Source organism: Bufo gargarizans, chromosome 9 (genome assembly GCF_014858855.1).
Source record: "Bufo gargarizans isolate SCDJY-AF-19 chromosome 9, ASM1485885v1, whole genome shotgun sequence".
NCBI classification, from domain to species: Eukaryota; Metazoa; Chordata; class Amphibia; order Anura; family Bufonidae; genus Bufo; species Bufo gargarizans.
The window spans coordinates 148,558,455-148,572,041 of record NC_058088.1 but is presented as its reverse complement, the minus strand read 5'-3'; the positions used below and the strand labels follow the sequence as shown (position 1 = coordinate 148,572,041).

At 44.4% G+C, this 13,587-nt stretch overlaps 1 protein-coding gene across 1 annotated transcript in view; it reads left to right on the top strand.

The window, feature by feature from the left end:
- DRP2 (dystrophin related protein 2) overlaps nucleotides 1-13,587 on the top strand; it is a 353,198-nt gene that overhangs the window by 318,106 nt on the left and 21,505 nt on the right. Inside the window, exons 20-21 of the mRNA XM_044306534.1 lie at nucleotides 1,852-2,101; nucleotides 8,511-8,613. Coding sequence (XP_044162469.1) covers nucleotides 1,852-2,101; nucleotides 8,511-8,613 — 353 coding nt within the window. The remainder of the gene's footprint in view (nucleotides 1-1,851; nucleotides 2,102-8,510; nucleotides 8,614-13,587) is intronic.

Here is a 13,587-nt window from a genome sequence, read left to right as displayed (position 1 = left end):
AGCTAATTAACTGTCTGTGTATATCAGGTTTATACCTTTCAGCCCCTCCTCCAGTGTGCAGCATGCATGTCTCTGAGGAAAGCACTCAGGAATGTGACTTTGACCTAGGGTTGGGCGAGATCAAGAATATTCCCACAATAACAATATTAAGAAATTTATTGCGATAATATATATATGGAAAAACACCTGAGCCACAAGGAGACATTATACTCTATGGGGCGGAGGTCCACTAGGAGACATTATACTGTATGGGGGCCACAATGAGACATTATACTGATGGGACTGATGGGAAACTTACAGAAACACCCCACATATAGTCGTAAACTGATGTAAGGGCCCACGGCAGGGCCCAGAAGAAAAGGAGCGCCATATGGTTTTTGGAAGGCAGATTTTGCTGAACTGATTTTTAGATGCCATGTCTCATTTGAAGCCCCCCCCCCCCCCATGCACCCTTTTGGAAACTAGGGGATACAGTGACAGTTTTATTGGTACTATTTTGGCGTACATGTGATTTTTAATTGCTCTATATTAAATTTTTTGTGAGGCAAGGTAACAAAAAATGGCTGTTTTGGCACTGTTTTTATTTTTTACAACATTCATCTGACAGGGTAGATATGTGCTATTTTTATAGAGCAGATTGTTACGGATGCGATGATATCAAATATGTCTACTTTCTTGTCTATGTGGACAAAACAGAACTGAATGAAACGGAGTGCACCAGAATGTATTCCGTTCCGTTTGATTGCATCCCCATCGCGGACTGAATAACACTGCAAGCAGCGTTTTTCTGTCCGCGATGTGGTTTTCTCTGACACTATGACGGATCCGTCTTGGCTATGTTAAAGATAATACAACCGGATCCATTCATAACGGATGCAGACGGTTGTAATATTTGTGACGGAAGCGTTTTTGCTGATCCATGACAAATCCAGCAAAAACGCTGGTGTGAAAGTAGCCTATGTCCCTCAGTACCAGTTACACAAAAGTATTTAACATCACACTGGAGCACTTGCAAAAGACATCATAATATACTCGTCATACCTGTCATAATGCATATTTACATATGAAACAGGAAGGTGTGGGATGTCTCCCTTAATTTCTGGATCATCCGGGTAAGGCTACATGATCACGACCGTATGTGTTTTGCGGTCCGTAAAAAAACCGGATGATGTATGGCATCATCCGTTGGCATCCTTTTTTTTTTTTTTTGCGGATCCATTGTAATAACGCCTATGTTTGTCCGCAAACTAGAAAAAAAATAGGACATGCACTATTTTTTTGCAGAGCCACGGAACGGACATACTGATGCGGACAGCACACGGTGTGCTGTCCGCGTTTTTTGCGGACCCATTGAAATGAATGGGTTCGCATCCTTACCACAAAAAAAAACGGAACGGACACAGAAACAAATAACGTTCGTGTGCATGTAGCCTAAATCAAAGAGGAGACTCAACGCATTATAATGTAACTAGTTTCCCTGCCTACCAAATGATATAAAGACATCTACAAATATGGATTATGCGAGCATTTCATTGATGTATGGTGCCCTATATGGTATATATTACAGGCCCCAGGTGGATCCACATCAGTACATTTCCAGGCCAACATCCGCTGCTCAAAATTCTGTATCTGTATTCTGAGGTGTAACTTCATAGACTCTAGGTGACAAGATGAGGGCCCGCACACAGCGATATGTAACAGGAATCTTCCCGCGTGAACATGATGGTCCTATTTAATACCCTTATTTTCCTGACTACTAAACATGACAGAATCATGGCACTAGGAATTGCTTTTTTTTTGTTTCATTTTAAATGATAAATTAGAGCATTTAGCAATCTTCTTTCTCTGCAGAATTCTTCAGGGAGAATTAAAACGACTGAAATGGCAGCACGCAGAGGTAGGAGAGAGTGCTTTATTTGGGGAAGTGTCACCTGATTCCGGGGGCAGTTGCAGTGGTGACATACAAAATGAAGAACTGTTAAGTGAAGCACGGATACTGCGGCATCACAAAAATCGTTTAGAGACTCGTATGCAGATATTGGAAGATCACAACAAGCAACTTGAATCTCAGCTGCACCGACTCAGGGAACTATTGTTACAGGTACGAAAAAAAGCTGCCGTCACGTTGACCTGTTATCCTGTGGATAGGTGATACATGCTTTTCTAATTTTCTCAGTTATGAGAATGTTAAAAAAAGATTGTATAATGCTACATTTTTCAGAATGTAAAAGTGGACATTAGCAGCGAAAGATTAACATTGGTCACAATACCCCTTAGGGTGGTTTCACACAAAGTATTCTCAGGAAAAACACCAATGCTCTTTTGATTGAGTTTTTTGAGCCAAGCTCTTACGTTTTTTGGCCGGAGAAAATACCACAGCATGCTGCAGTTTTCACTCCGGCCAAAAATCCCGAACACTTGCCGGCATTAATTTCCATTGAAATGCATTTGGCCCTAAGTGTTCCGGCAAAAACGGATCCGTTCTTTCAGTCCGTGCATGCGCAGACCATTAAATCTGTGATAAAAATAAATACTGGATCCGTTTTTCTGCATGACAACCAGAAAGACGGATCCGGTATTGCAATGCATTTGTGAGACAGATCCACATCCGTATCCGTCTCACAAATGCATCAGTTTGCGTCCAGATTGCCGGAATCCTCTGCCGCAAGTGTGAAAGTACCCTTAGTCTCAAAAAAGCTTTGTTGATGATGCACCACTATACAATGAAGGGGAGAATTCACATCTCTGTGCTAAAATGCCATCCGCATGCTTCATACTGTAATTTGCTCTCGATTTGCTCTGCAGAATCTTCCACAGCTAATCGCCACATCTGAATTTGCCCAATCACAATCATATACCATTAGTTACATTCATATTACCTGCCAAAATGTTATACACACACATGTATATGGTGCAAATAACCAGAATCATCTTGGTAGAGACAAGGCCTAGGCACGTGTGCCCTGGTACATCATGAACGTCAGGGAGAGACTGGGCCAAAAAGGCAGCCCTGGCACACAAACCCTGCAATCCACATACAATATGGATGCACCACCATATCAACGCAAAATAGCAGCACACATTTGGTGTTCAGTGTGGCAAATTTTGATGCACCTTTACTTATTAATATTCATTAATCACGTGTATTTAAAGGGCATCTGTACCTATTAAACTGGCTGATCTGTTTTATATGTGCTTGCCAGCTGAAGGCATCTGTGTTGGTCCCATGTTCATATGTAACAATTAAGTTTATGATGAACAGAGACACTTGCGCTGCCGTTAGATATATCTCTGAGGCTGATGTTTTCACCTTGTTTGCCGCTGCCTAGTATTGGGGTGAGTGTCCAACCTGTTCTCACCTTTAATAGGTGGCTAATAGCTATATGTATATAATACCGGCGCTGGCATACAGAGAGGGTAGGGGAGGGTGAGGATTATTATATGTACCGTATTTATCGGCGTATAACACGCACAGGCGTATAACACGCACCTTCATTTTAAGAGGGAAATTTCAGGAAAAAAAATTAAATTTCAAATAAAGCCTCTGATCTGCCCCCTCTGGTAACGCAAACCCCCCCCCCCCCCTCCCTCCCCAGTATTAATCATTGGTGGCAGTGGCTACAGGGTCCCCCTCCTCCCCCCCATCATTGGTGGCAGTTTGCAGTTCCGATCGGAGCCCCAGCAGTGTAATGCTGGGGCTCCGATCGGTTACCATGGCAGCCAGGAGTCACGCTACTGAAGTCCTGGCTGCCATGGTATGTTAGTGAGCAGAGAGCAGCGCATTATACTCACGTGCGCTGTGGCCGCCGGTCGCTCCTTCTCATAGGTCTGTGCGGCGCATTGCTAATGCTGTAAGCCTCCGGAGGACACGTTTCAGCCCTAATCGGCGTATAACACGCATACATCATTTGCCCCCTATTTTCAGGGGGAAAAAGTGCGTGTTATACGCCGATAAATACGGTATATGTATATAATACCGGCGCTGGCATACAGAGAGGGTAGGGGAGGGTGAGGATTATTATACGTATATGCACAGGACGCTAATTACAAGACTTGTTATCTGATGGATAGTCGTTCCGTGATGTGGTGTGATCCCGTTGTTCCAGGAAGCGCTGTATCGATCTGCTGAGACGCTTCTTGCTCTAACTCTCATCTAGCACTCAGCCCCGGCCGGTAGCTAGCACACACGTGGAGGAGCCTGTAGGGATGAGTTCAGGAGCGTCTTCGTGTGACGTCAAAACTTCGCACTGGGTGCCTCCAAAGGACAAATTTCCATCCAACGCGTTTCAGAACCTACGGGTTCCTTCGTCAGGGATGAAACGCGTTGGATGGAAATTTGTCCTTTGGAGGCACCCAGAGCGAAGTTGCGACGTCACACGAAGACGCTCCTGAACTCATCCCTACAGGCTCCTCCACGTGTGTGCTAGCTACCGGCCGGGGCAGCGTGCTAGGTGAGAGTTAGAGCAAGAAGCGTCTCAGCAGATCGATACAGCGCTTCCTGGAACAACGGGATCACACCACATCATGGAACGACTATCCATCAGATAACAGGTAGAAGTCTTGCAATTAGCGTCCTGTGCATATACACATAATAATCCTCACCCTCCCCTACCCTCTCTGTATGCCAGCGCCGGTATTATATACATATCCATGTTCATATGTGTCCATATTGCTGAGAAACATTATGTTTTAATATATGCAAATCAGCATGTAGGAAGCCATGGGGGCATTGCCGTTACACCTGGAGGCTCATCTCTCTCTGCAACTGCTGCACCCATGTTTTTACTGCCTGGCCCTTTCAATTAAAGTGCAGAGGATTGGGGTAGTTGCAGAGAGTGTTGAGTTTCTAGGAGAAAGGGCAACACCCTCATTGCTCCTAAAGGTCCATTTGCATATATTAAAACATCATTTTTCTCATCAATGCGGGCACATATGAACATGGGAGCAACACAGCTTCCTTCAGAAGTCAAGTCCACATGCAACAGGTCAACCAGATTCATAGGTACAAATCTGCTGACAGATGCCCTTTAAAAAAAAATCTGCCCCCTTCGTCCACAGAACTGAACTCCTCTGCATGTAACCATGGAAATGGTGCGCATTCTGTAATTGGAACCTGTGAATTATAACACTGCACATAATATTAATTATGAAAATGTATGGAAAACGTAAAAAGTTCACGCTACAGTGATATTATATCATGAAAGTAGGGCATTTTAGTAGAAGCAGCAATGGTGATTTTCTTCTCCTCAAACAACTTATAGAAACAAAAAACAATATCAGCTCGACAACGATGTCTCATGCTGTTCACAAGTCGACTTATTTTCTATTGAGGCATGGCATCCCACTCTTCTTAAAGGGCGGCCCTCAGGTCATTGAGGTTCAGGGGTACAGAGTTATGAGCCTTTACACGGCGTCTTAGCTGATCCTATAGGTTTTTAATGGGGTCTGGAGAAAGTGCAGGCCACCCCATTTGAGGCACCCCAGTCTCCAGCAGCCGATGCAACCTCATTGTCATCCATGAAGATGAAATTAGACCTATGTTGTTCATGCAGAAACACAATGACTGGATTAATGATGGAAACACACTATGGAGGTATGGGCCAACTAAATGGATTCTTCCCATGTAGGAGATGCGTAGGGTGTAAAAAATCTGATAAAATAAAAACTAGTATACAAAATAGCAATGTTACATACAAAGAAGATATTAGAGGTTTCATCACATGTAATAGCTGGAGGGCAATATACGCGATTATATGTCCCTGTAACAAGATATACATTAGCCGGACTAAGAGACAAATAAAGAAAAGGGTGGGGGAACAAATATACAACATCAAGAAAAAAAGGGGTTATCCAGACTACAAAACATGCCCCCCAATGCCAGGACACCTCATATAGATTATACTTACCCTGCTCCCCCGCACCCCGGCTCCTGATCCCCGCATGGCCGTCGCTGCATCTCCCTGTAGCATGTATCAAAATATCTGGTGATGGGGACAACAGGGACGAGCCTACCTATCGTCACCTGCGATGTTAGTTTAAGTGCACCACATAAACACCAACGATATAGGAAGTGAAACAAGGTTACATAACTGGAATACCCCTTTAATGTTCAAACAGCAACATGAAAACCAAAGAATACACCAGACAGGTCACGGAGCACTGTTCAATCCATCATCCGAAAATGCAAGGAGTATGGCACAGCTGCAAACCTACCAAGACATGGCCGTGCGCCTAAACTGACAGCCCAGACAAGGGGCACATGGTCACTCCAGAAGAGCTGCAGAGATCCACAGCTCAGGTGAGAAGATCTGTCAACAGGACAACTATTAGTTGTATACTCCATAAATCTAGCCTTTATTGAAGAGTGGCAAGAAGAAAGCCATTTTTGAAAGCAAGCCATAATAAGTCCAGTTTGTAGTTTGCCACAAGCCATGTAGGGGAAACAGCAAACATGTGGAAGAACCAAAGTTAAACATTTTAGCCTAAATGCAAAACACTAGGTGTAATACTACACATCACCCTGAACACACTATCCTCTCTGAAACGTTGTGGCAGCACCATGCTGTGGGGATTCTTTTCTTCAGCAGGGACGGACGGGGAAGCTAGTCAGAGTTGATGAGAGGATGGATGGAGCTCAATACAGGGGAATCCTGGATGAAAAACAGTTAGAGGCTGCAAAAGACCTGAGACTAGCGCAGAAGTTCACCTTCCAGTAGGACAACAAACCTGAACATACAGTCAAAGCTACAATGAAATGGTTTAGATCAAAGCATATTCATGTGTTAGAATGGACCAGTCAAAGTGCAGACCTAAATCCCATTGAGAACCTATGGGATAAGCTGAGTCACCGTGTAGAGGCTTGTAACTCTGTACCCCAGAACCCCTGAAGTGGCATGTCATGTCTCAGCAGACAATAGGTCGACTTGTGAACAGCATGAGACGTCTTTGTCCAGCTATACTTGAAGCTCAAGGCCACATGACAAGTTATTGAGACATTGACTTTTTTGTGGGGTTTACCCACCACTCTTGTTGGCTTTTGTTTCAATAAATTGTTTGAAATGAGGAAATCACCATTGCATGCTTCTACTTAAATGCCCTACTTTCATGATATAATATCACTGTAGCATGAACTTTTTATAATTTCCATAAATTTCACCGAAAAGCCAAATATTCCCAACTTTTTGTGAGTAGTGTATATGTAGCCTATGACTACTTTTAGCTTTGTGGTGCTACTATGGCAGAGACAGCGACGGTGGAGCCCATATTTACTTTACAACAGGAGATCAGAACGACGGAGAAACATTGCTTACATAATTTATACCCCTTTAGCAAAGATAGTTATCAAACATTCATATCACCTATATACAAATAGCAAATGCCCCATTGAGGTTAGAGCATGCCTCCAGCCAAAGTAGGAGGTTGTGCACTTTGGTTTAATGTAATAGCAACATTCTTGTATTTTAGCTATAAAGAGATTTACAGTGTATAAACTTAAATGTGAGTCTGCCACCATGTTTTAAACTAATTATATAGCTCTGTGGGAGGCAGCTATATAACATTGTTGGTACCTGGCTTTAGTCTCCAAAGTGCAAAAACGATGTTTTAAAGATATGCTAATTACCTATCGCACGTGTCCAGGGGTGTCGAGTGTGCTGCAAATGCCCTGTGCTCCCTGCCTTACTGGCACCAGTCTCCTCTCCTCTGTATCGTCTGGCCATCCTTGTATTCTTGAGCCGTCATTTTTGTCTTCATTCATAATCCAGCGCCTGTGCGCTTCACCGCCGGGCCCGGCATGCACAGTACACTGCCCACTGTGGGCAGAGGTATAGTGATATGCAGTGCGCATGCGCCGTTTACTGGTTACTGGGCCCCTAGGATTAATAACCAGTGTGAAAACTGCAGGATTTTATGGTTTTAGTTTAAATATAGTTATGGAAAATGAAAAATAACCACCAAAAATGTTTACAAAATATGTTAAACATAAAATTGTGATTTACACATTCCCTTTAAATTATACAGTAGAGGACAAGTTAGTACATTGAGTAAAAGTGAATTACATTTTTGAACACTGATTTTGTAGATTTAGGGCTCATGCACACAACCGTTTAGCGTTTTACAAATTGCAGATCTGCAAAACATGAATACCGGACATGTTAATTCCGCATTTTGTGGAATGGAACGGCCGGCCCCTAATAAAACTGTCCTATTCTTCTCCATAATGCGGACAAGAATAGGATATGTTCTATAATTTTGCAGGCAGCACAGAACTGACAAACGGATGCAGACAGCATACAGTTTGCTGTCCACATCTTTTGCGGCATCGTTGAAGTGAATGGGTCTGGATCCAACCAGATGCAGATGATCAGATGCGGACAAAAAATAAGTGTGTGTGCAAATGCCCTTAGTTATGCTGTTAGGGGTCCATAAATGAATCACAGCGTGTTCCTTACATTTGTCTGCTTGTGATCCTCTTTACCTTGATTTGTATAACTAGTTTTTATGCTTTCTAGCCTAGCATAGATGATGGAAAGACTTCTTCCACCTCACAGCTGGACTCCGAGAGCAAGTGTCCTACAGATGATAACAGGGGAACACCAGATACTGAAGCTGCAGGTAAAATACTAATTGATATTTGCTTTTGAGTGCAAATGTTGACCCAAAAATAAGGCCACTTTCATATATGGCAGATTTGTTGCAACAAAGTACATAAAAACACAACTGGATTTGTAAAAAACAAACAGATTGTAGGGCATGGTACAAAATTTAAAAGTTGCTGCCCTGTATACCATGCAAAGTGTACCTCTCTCCACAGCAATTTTGCCTCAGATTGGGTTCCTTCACACAATTTTGTTTATGAAAAAAATATATATATGACTTGATCAGCGTTTCTGTACCCATTTTGAGGCATTTTTGGCCATATAGTGTTTTAGCACCTGATGTTTTTTACATGCCTGGCTTTTGTTTTTTAGATTAAAGAATGTGTCCACCTGTGATGTCACTTTATCTGTAGAGCTGTATCGGGGGAAAAAAGCATTAATAAAAAAAAAAGCCATTATTACGCAACACTGCACATGCATTTTTTTTTAAGTTCAAATTAAAACCGTTGAGGTGTATGGGAGAAAAACTCCAAGCAATGATAGGGAAACAAAACCTTGAGGATGAAAAAAACATATTTGGTATTGTCATGTCCAAAAATGCCTTGACTATTAAAATATATAATAATCTATTGTAATGTAAAAAATAAATAAATAAAAATGGCTGAATCGCTTCATCTCCCAAAAACATTTTTAAAATACTGTTCAAAAGTCATATATAACCCAAAATGGTATTAATAAAAACTGCAGCTAAACCTGCAAAAATAAAGGCTTACACAGCTGTCACTACCAGAGCTTTGAGACGTTCTCACAGCTCTGTTTCTCCACCCCTGTGATGATGTCACTACTAGAGCTTGGAGGAGTTCCCTCTGCCCTGTTTCTCCGCCCCTGTAATGAGGTCTTTACTTTCTGTTTCCTTCCTCCCAGCTGTCCCTCCTGTGTTTGATTTCGCTGCCTTTAAATCACCCCTCCTCCCTTGTAGAGGTGCGGATTATACTTTTCATTTGAGCTGTATCTCTCGCTTGAGTATCTTCACCTGTGTGATATCTTTTCACTGGATCTGTGTTCTGCTAAAGCAAGTACTTCGGATATTGTCTGCTGACTTTGGATCTGTTTTCACTGCAGCCGCAGCTCCTTCAGTTAAGTGTTCAGACATTGTGTGTTTCTGTTTGTTTGCTGACTGGATCCGAGGCGACCCCGGTTCCGTCCATATACTGAGCACTATTGTAGGGGTTTCAGTGGTCATCAGCCTTAGGTACGCGGGCATGTCTCGATCCACCATCTGGATCTGGACATGTGCTTAGCAGCTTAGGGAGAGCTTTTAGGGTCTGACAGGGGTCACCCTTTATCCTCCCTAGTTTGGGTCCGGTCAGTTGCTATTCACTGTGTAGGCTCTTGTTGCTCACTTACAGCCGTGACATTATAATCCGCCAAACCGTCCTTTTTTGACATGGATCCGCTTTCTGACCTGGTTGACCGCATGCAGGGTCTTTCTTTGGAGGTAGCGGATCTCCGTCAATCTATGACTCAGCTTCAAGCATTGGGCTCTGCTCCGGCCCATGGAGTCTGTTGCGAGCCAAAGGTCTCACTTCCGGAAACGTTCTCCGGGGGCAGTGAGAATTTTTTTCGTTTCAGAGAGGCATGCAAACTCCATTTTTGCTTGTGTCCCCATTCCTCTGGTAATGAGGAACAGAGGGTGAGGATTGTCATCTCCCTGCTCAGGGGTAATGCTCAGACTTGGGCTTTTTCGTTGCCATCAGGGGATCCCTCCCTTCGATCCGTGGAAAGATTTTTTGTGGCCCTGGGGCAGATATATGATGACCCGGATCGTGTTGCTCTGGCCGAATCTAACTTACGTTTTTTTATGCCAGAACAAACTGTCTGCAGGGCTTTATTGTTTTGAATTTCGGAGATGGGCAGCTGATTCAGGTTGGAATGATGCTGCACTCCGGAGTCAGAGACTCTCATGGTCTCTTAGAGAGATTGAAAGATGCGTTTGCTTTCCATGAGAGACCAACGTCCTTAGAGTCTGCCATGTCATTGGCGGTACGCCTTGACAGGTGTCTAAGAGAAAGAAACGAGACCTCTCTGTCCAGCCATTGTCAGTCTAGGGGCAGTGGTGCAGACTCATTCAGTGTGCAGGGGCCTGATCCTCTCTCGGTTCCCTCTGTGGAGGAGCCCATGCAGCTAGGTCGATTTGCCCCTGATAAAAGAGGATTTAGTCCTCAGAGAATGGTGTGTTTTTGTTGTGGGGGCATAGGTCATTTGGCAAATGTTTGTCCGTCTAGGAAATTCTTGAACTGTACTAAGAGTTATAATAAGAGAAAAACCTCAAAAGGTAAATCATCAAACTCTGCTTCATCTGCTACTTTGGGCAAAGTTGATGTAGCAATTCATGCTTTTCCTCTGACCTGCAGTTCCCGTTTTCTCCTTTCTGCCAGGGTAGCGCTAGGGAGCACAGTCATTTCTTGTGAAATTTTTGTCGATAGTGGAGCGGCCGTCAATCTTATTGATACTCAATTTGTAGCCATGCATGGTTTTCAGGTTTGCACATTAGAAAAGGATATACCTGTTTTTGCTGACCATAAGAATCTGGCGTACTTGGAGTCGGCCAGGCGTATGAATCCGAGACAGGCCAGATGGTCTCTGTTCTTCTCCAGATTCAATTTTGTCGTTACATTCCGCCCTGGGATAAAAAATGTGAAGGCTAATGCTCTCTCTCGCTGTTTTCCGGGAGGAGGAAACTCAGAGGACCCGGGTCCCATTTTGGCGGAGGGGGTGGTTGTTTCTGCTCTGTATTCTGATTTGGAGGCCGAGGTCCAGGCTGCCCAGACTGAGGTACCTGCCCGTTGTCCTCCTGGGAAGTTGTTTGTGCCTCCTGAGTTACGTCACAAACTCTTTAAGGAGCATCATGATAATGTTCTTGCTGGTCACCCCGGGAGAAGAGCCACGGTAGATCTCATTGCTCGGAGATTTTGGTGGCCGGCTCTTCGTAAGTCGGTGGAGGGTTTTGTGGCTGCTTGTGAGACGTGCGCTCGCGCTAAGGTCCCTCGTTCACGGCCTTCAGGTCCCCTTCTCCCGTTACCCATACCTTCCCGTCCTTGGACACACCTCTCCATGGACTTTATCACGGATCTTCCTCGTTCCTCAGGGAAGTCGGTGATTCTGGTGGTGGTGGACCGTTTTAGCAAGATGGCTCATTTCGTACCCTTCCCTGGTTTACCCAGTGCTAAAACGTTGGCGCAAGCTTTTGTCGACCATATTGTTAAATTGCATGGCATTCCCTCGGATATTGTTTCCGATAGAGGCACGCAGTTTGTGTCCAGATTCTGGAAGGCTTTCTGTTCTCGCCTGGGGGTTCGGCTGTCCTTCTCTTCTGCTTTTCACCCGCAGTCGAATGGTCAGACTGAACGCGTCAACCAGAATCTGGAGACATATTTGCGCTGTTTTGTGGCAGAGAACCAGGAGGATTGGTGTTCATTTCTCCCTCTTGCTGAGTTTGCTCTGAACAACCGTCGTCAGGAAACTTCTGATAAGTCACCATTCTTTGGTGCATATGGGTTCCATCCGCAGTTTGGGACATTCTCTGGAGGGGCTCCCTCTGGTTTGCCTGAGGAGGAGAGATTTTCCTCGTCTTTGTCTACCATTTGGCAAAAGATTCAGAATAATCTTAGAAAGATGAGTGAGAAATATAAGCGTGTGGCTGATAAGAGACGTATGCCTGGTCCGGACCTGAATGTGGGTGATCTGGTGTGGTTGTCTACAAGAAATATTAAACTGAAGGTTCCCTCCTGGAAATTGGGTCCCAAGTTTATTGGGCCTTATAAAATCTTGTCAGTCGTCAATCCTGTTGCTTTCCTTCTTGATCTTCCACGGGTTTGGAAGATACATAATGTATTTCACAGGGCTCTTTTAAAACCATATGTCCAGCCCACGGTACCCTCCTCTTTGCCTCCTCCTCCGATTTTGGTTGATGGCAATCTGGAGTTTGAGGTTTCCAGAATTGTGGACTCTCGCATTGTCCGCGGTTCACTTCAGTACCTCGTTCATTGGAAGGGTTATGGTCCTGAGGAGAGGATGTGGGTTCCGGTGTCGGACATTAAAGCCACTCGCCTCATCAGGGCATTTCATAGGGCTCATCCTGAGAAGGTGGGTCCTGGGTGTCCGGAGTCCACCCGTAGAGGAAGGGTACTGTCACTACCAGAGCTTTGAGACGTTCTCACAGCTCTGTTTCTCCACCCCTGTAATGATGTCACTACTAGAGCTTGGAGGAGTTCCCTCTGCCCTGTTTCTCCGCCCCTGTAATGAGGTCTTTACTTTCTGTTTCCTTCCTCCCAGCTGTCCCTCCTGTGTTTGATTTTGCTGCCTTTAAATCACCCCTCCTCCTTTGTAGAGGTGCGGATTATACTTTTCATTTGAGCTGTATCTCTCGCTTGAGTATCTTCACCTGTGTGATATCTTTTCACTGGATCTGTGTTCTGCTGTAGCAAGTACTTCGGATATTGTCTGCTGACTTTGGATCTGTTTTCACTGCAGCTGCAGCTCCTTCAGTTAAGTGTTCAGACATTGTGTGTTTCTGTTTGTTTGCTGACTGGATCCGAGGCGACCCCGGTTCCGTCCATATACTGAGCAGGGCACCGGTGGCCGTGCCCCTTCCACTATTGTAGGGGTTTCAGTGGTCATCAGCCTTAGGCACGCGGGCATGTCTCGATCCACCATCTGGATCTGGACATGTGCTTAGCAGCTTAGGGAGAGCTTTTAGGGTCTGACAGGGGTCACCCTTTATCCTCCCTAGTTTGGGTCCGGTCAGTTGCTATTCACTGTGTAGGCTCTTGTTGCTCACTTACAGCCGTGACAACAGCTTTATAGATGTAAGTATAAAAAAAGGGGTATTACTGTAGTCTTACTGACCCCCAGAACAAAGTTAAAGGGGTTTTCCAATATATTTTTTTAACTAATGACCTATGATCTGGATAGGTTAGCAGTATCTGAT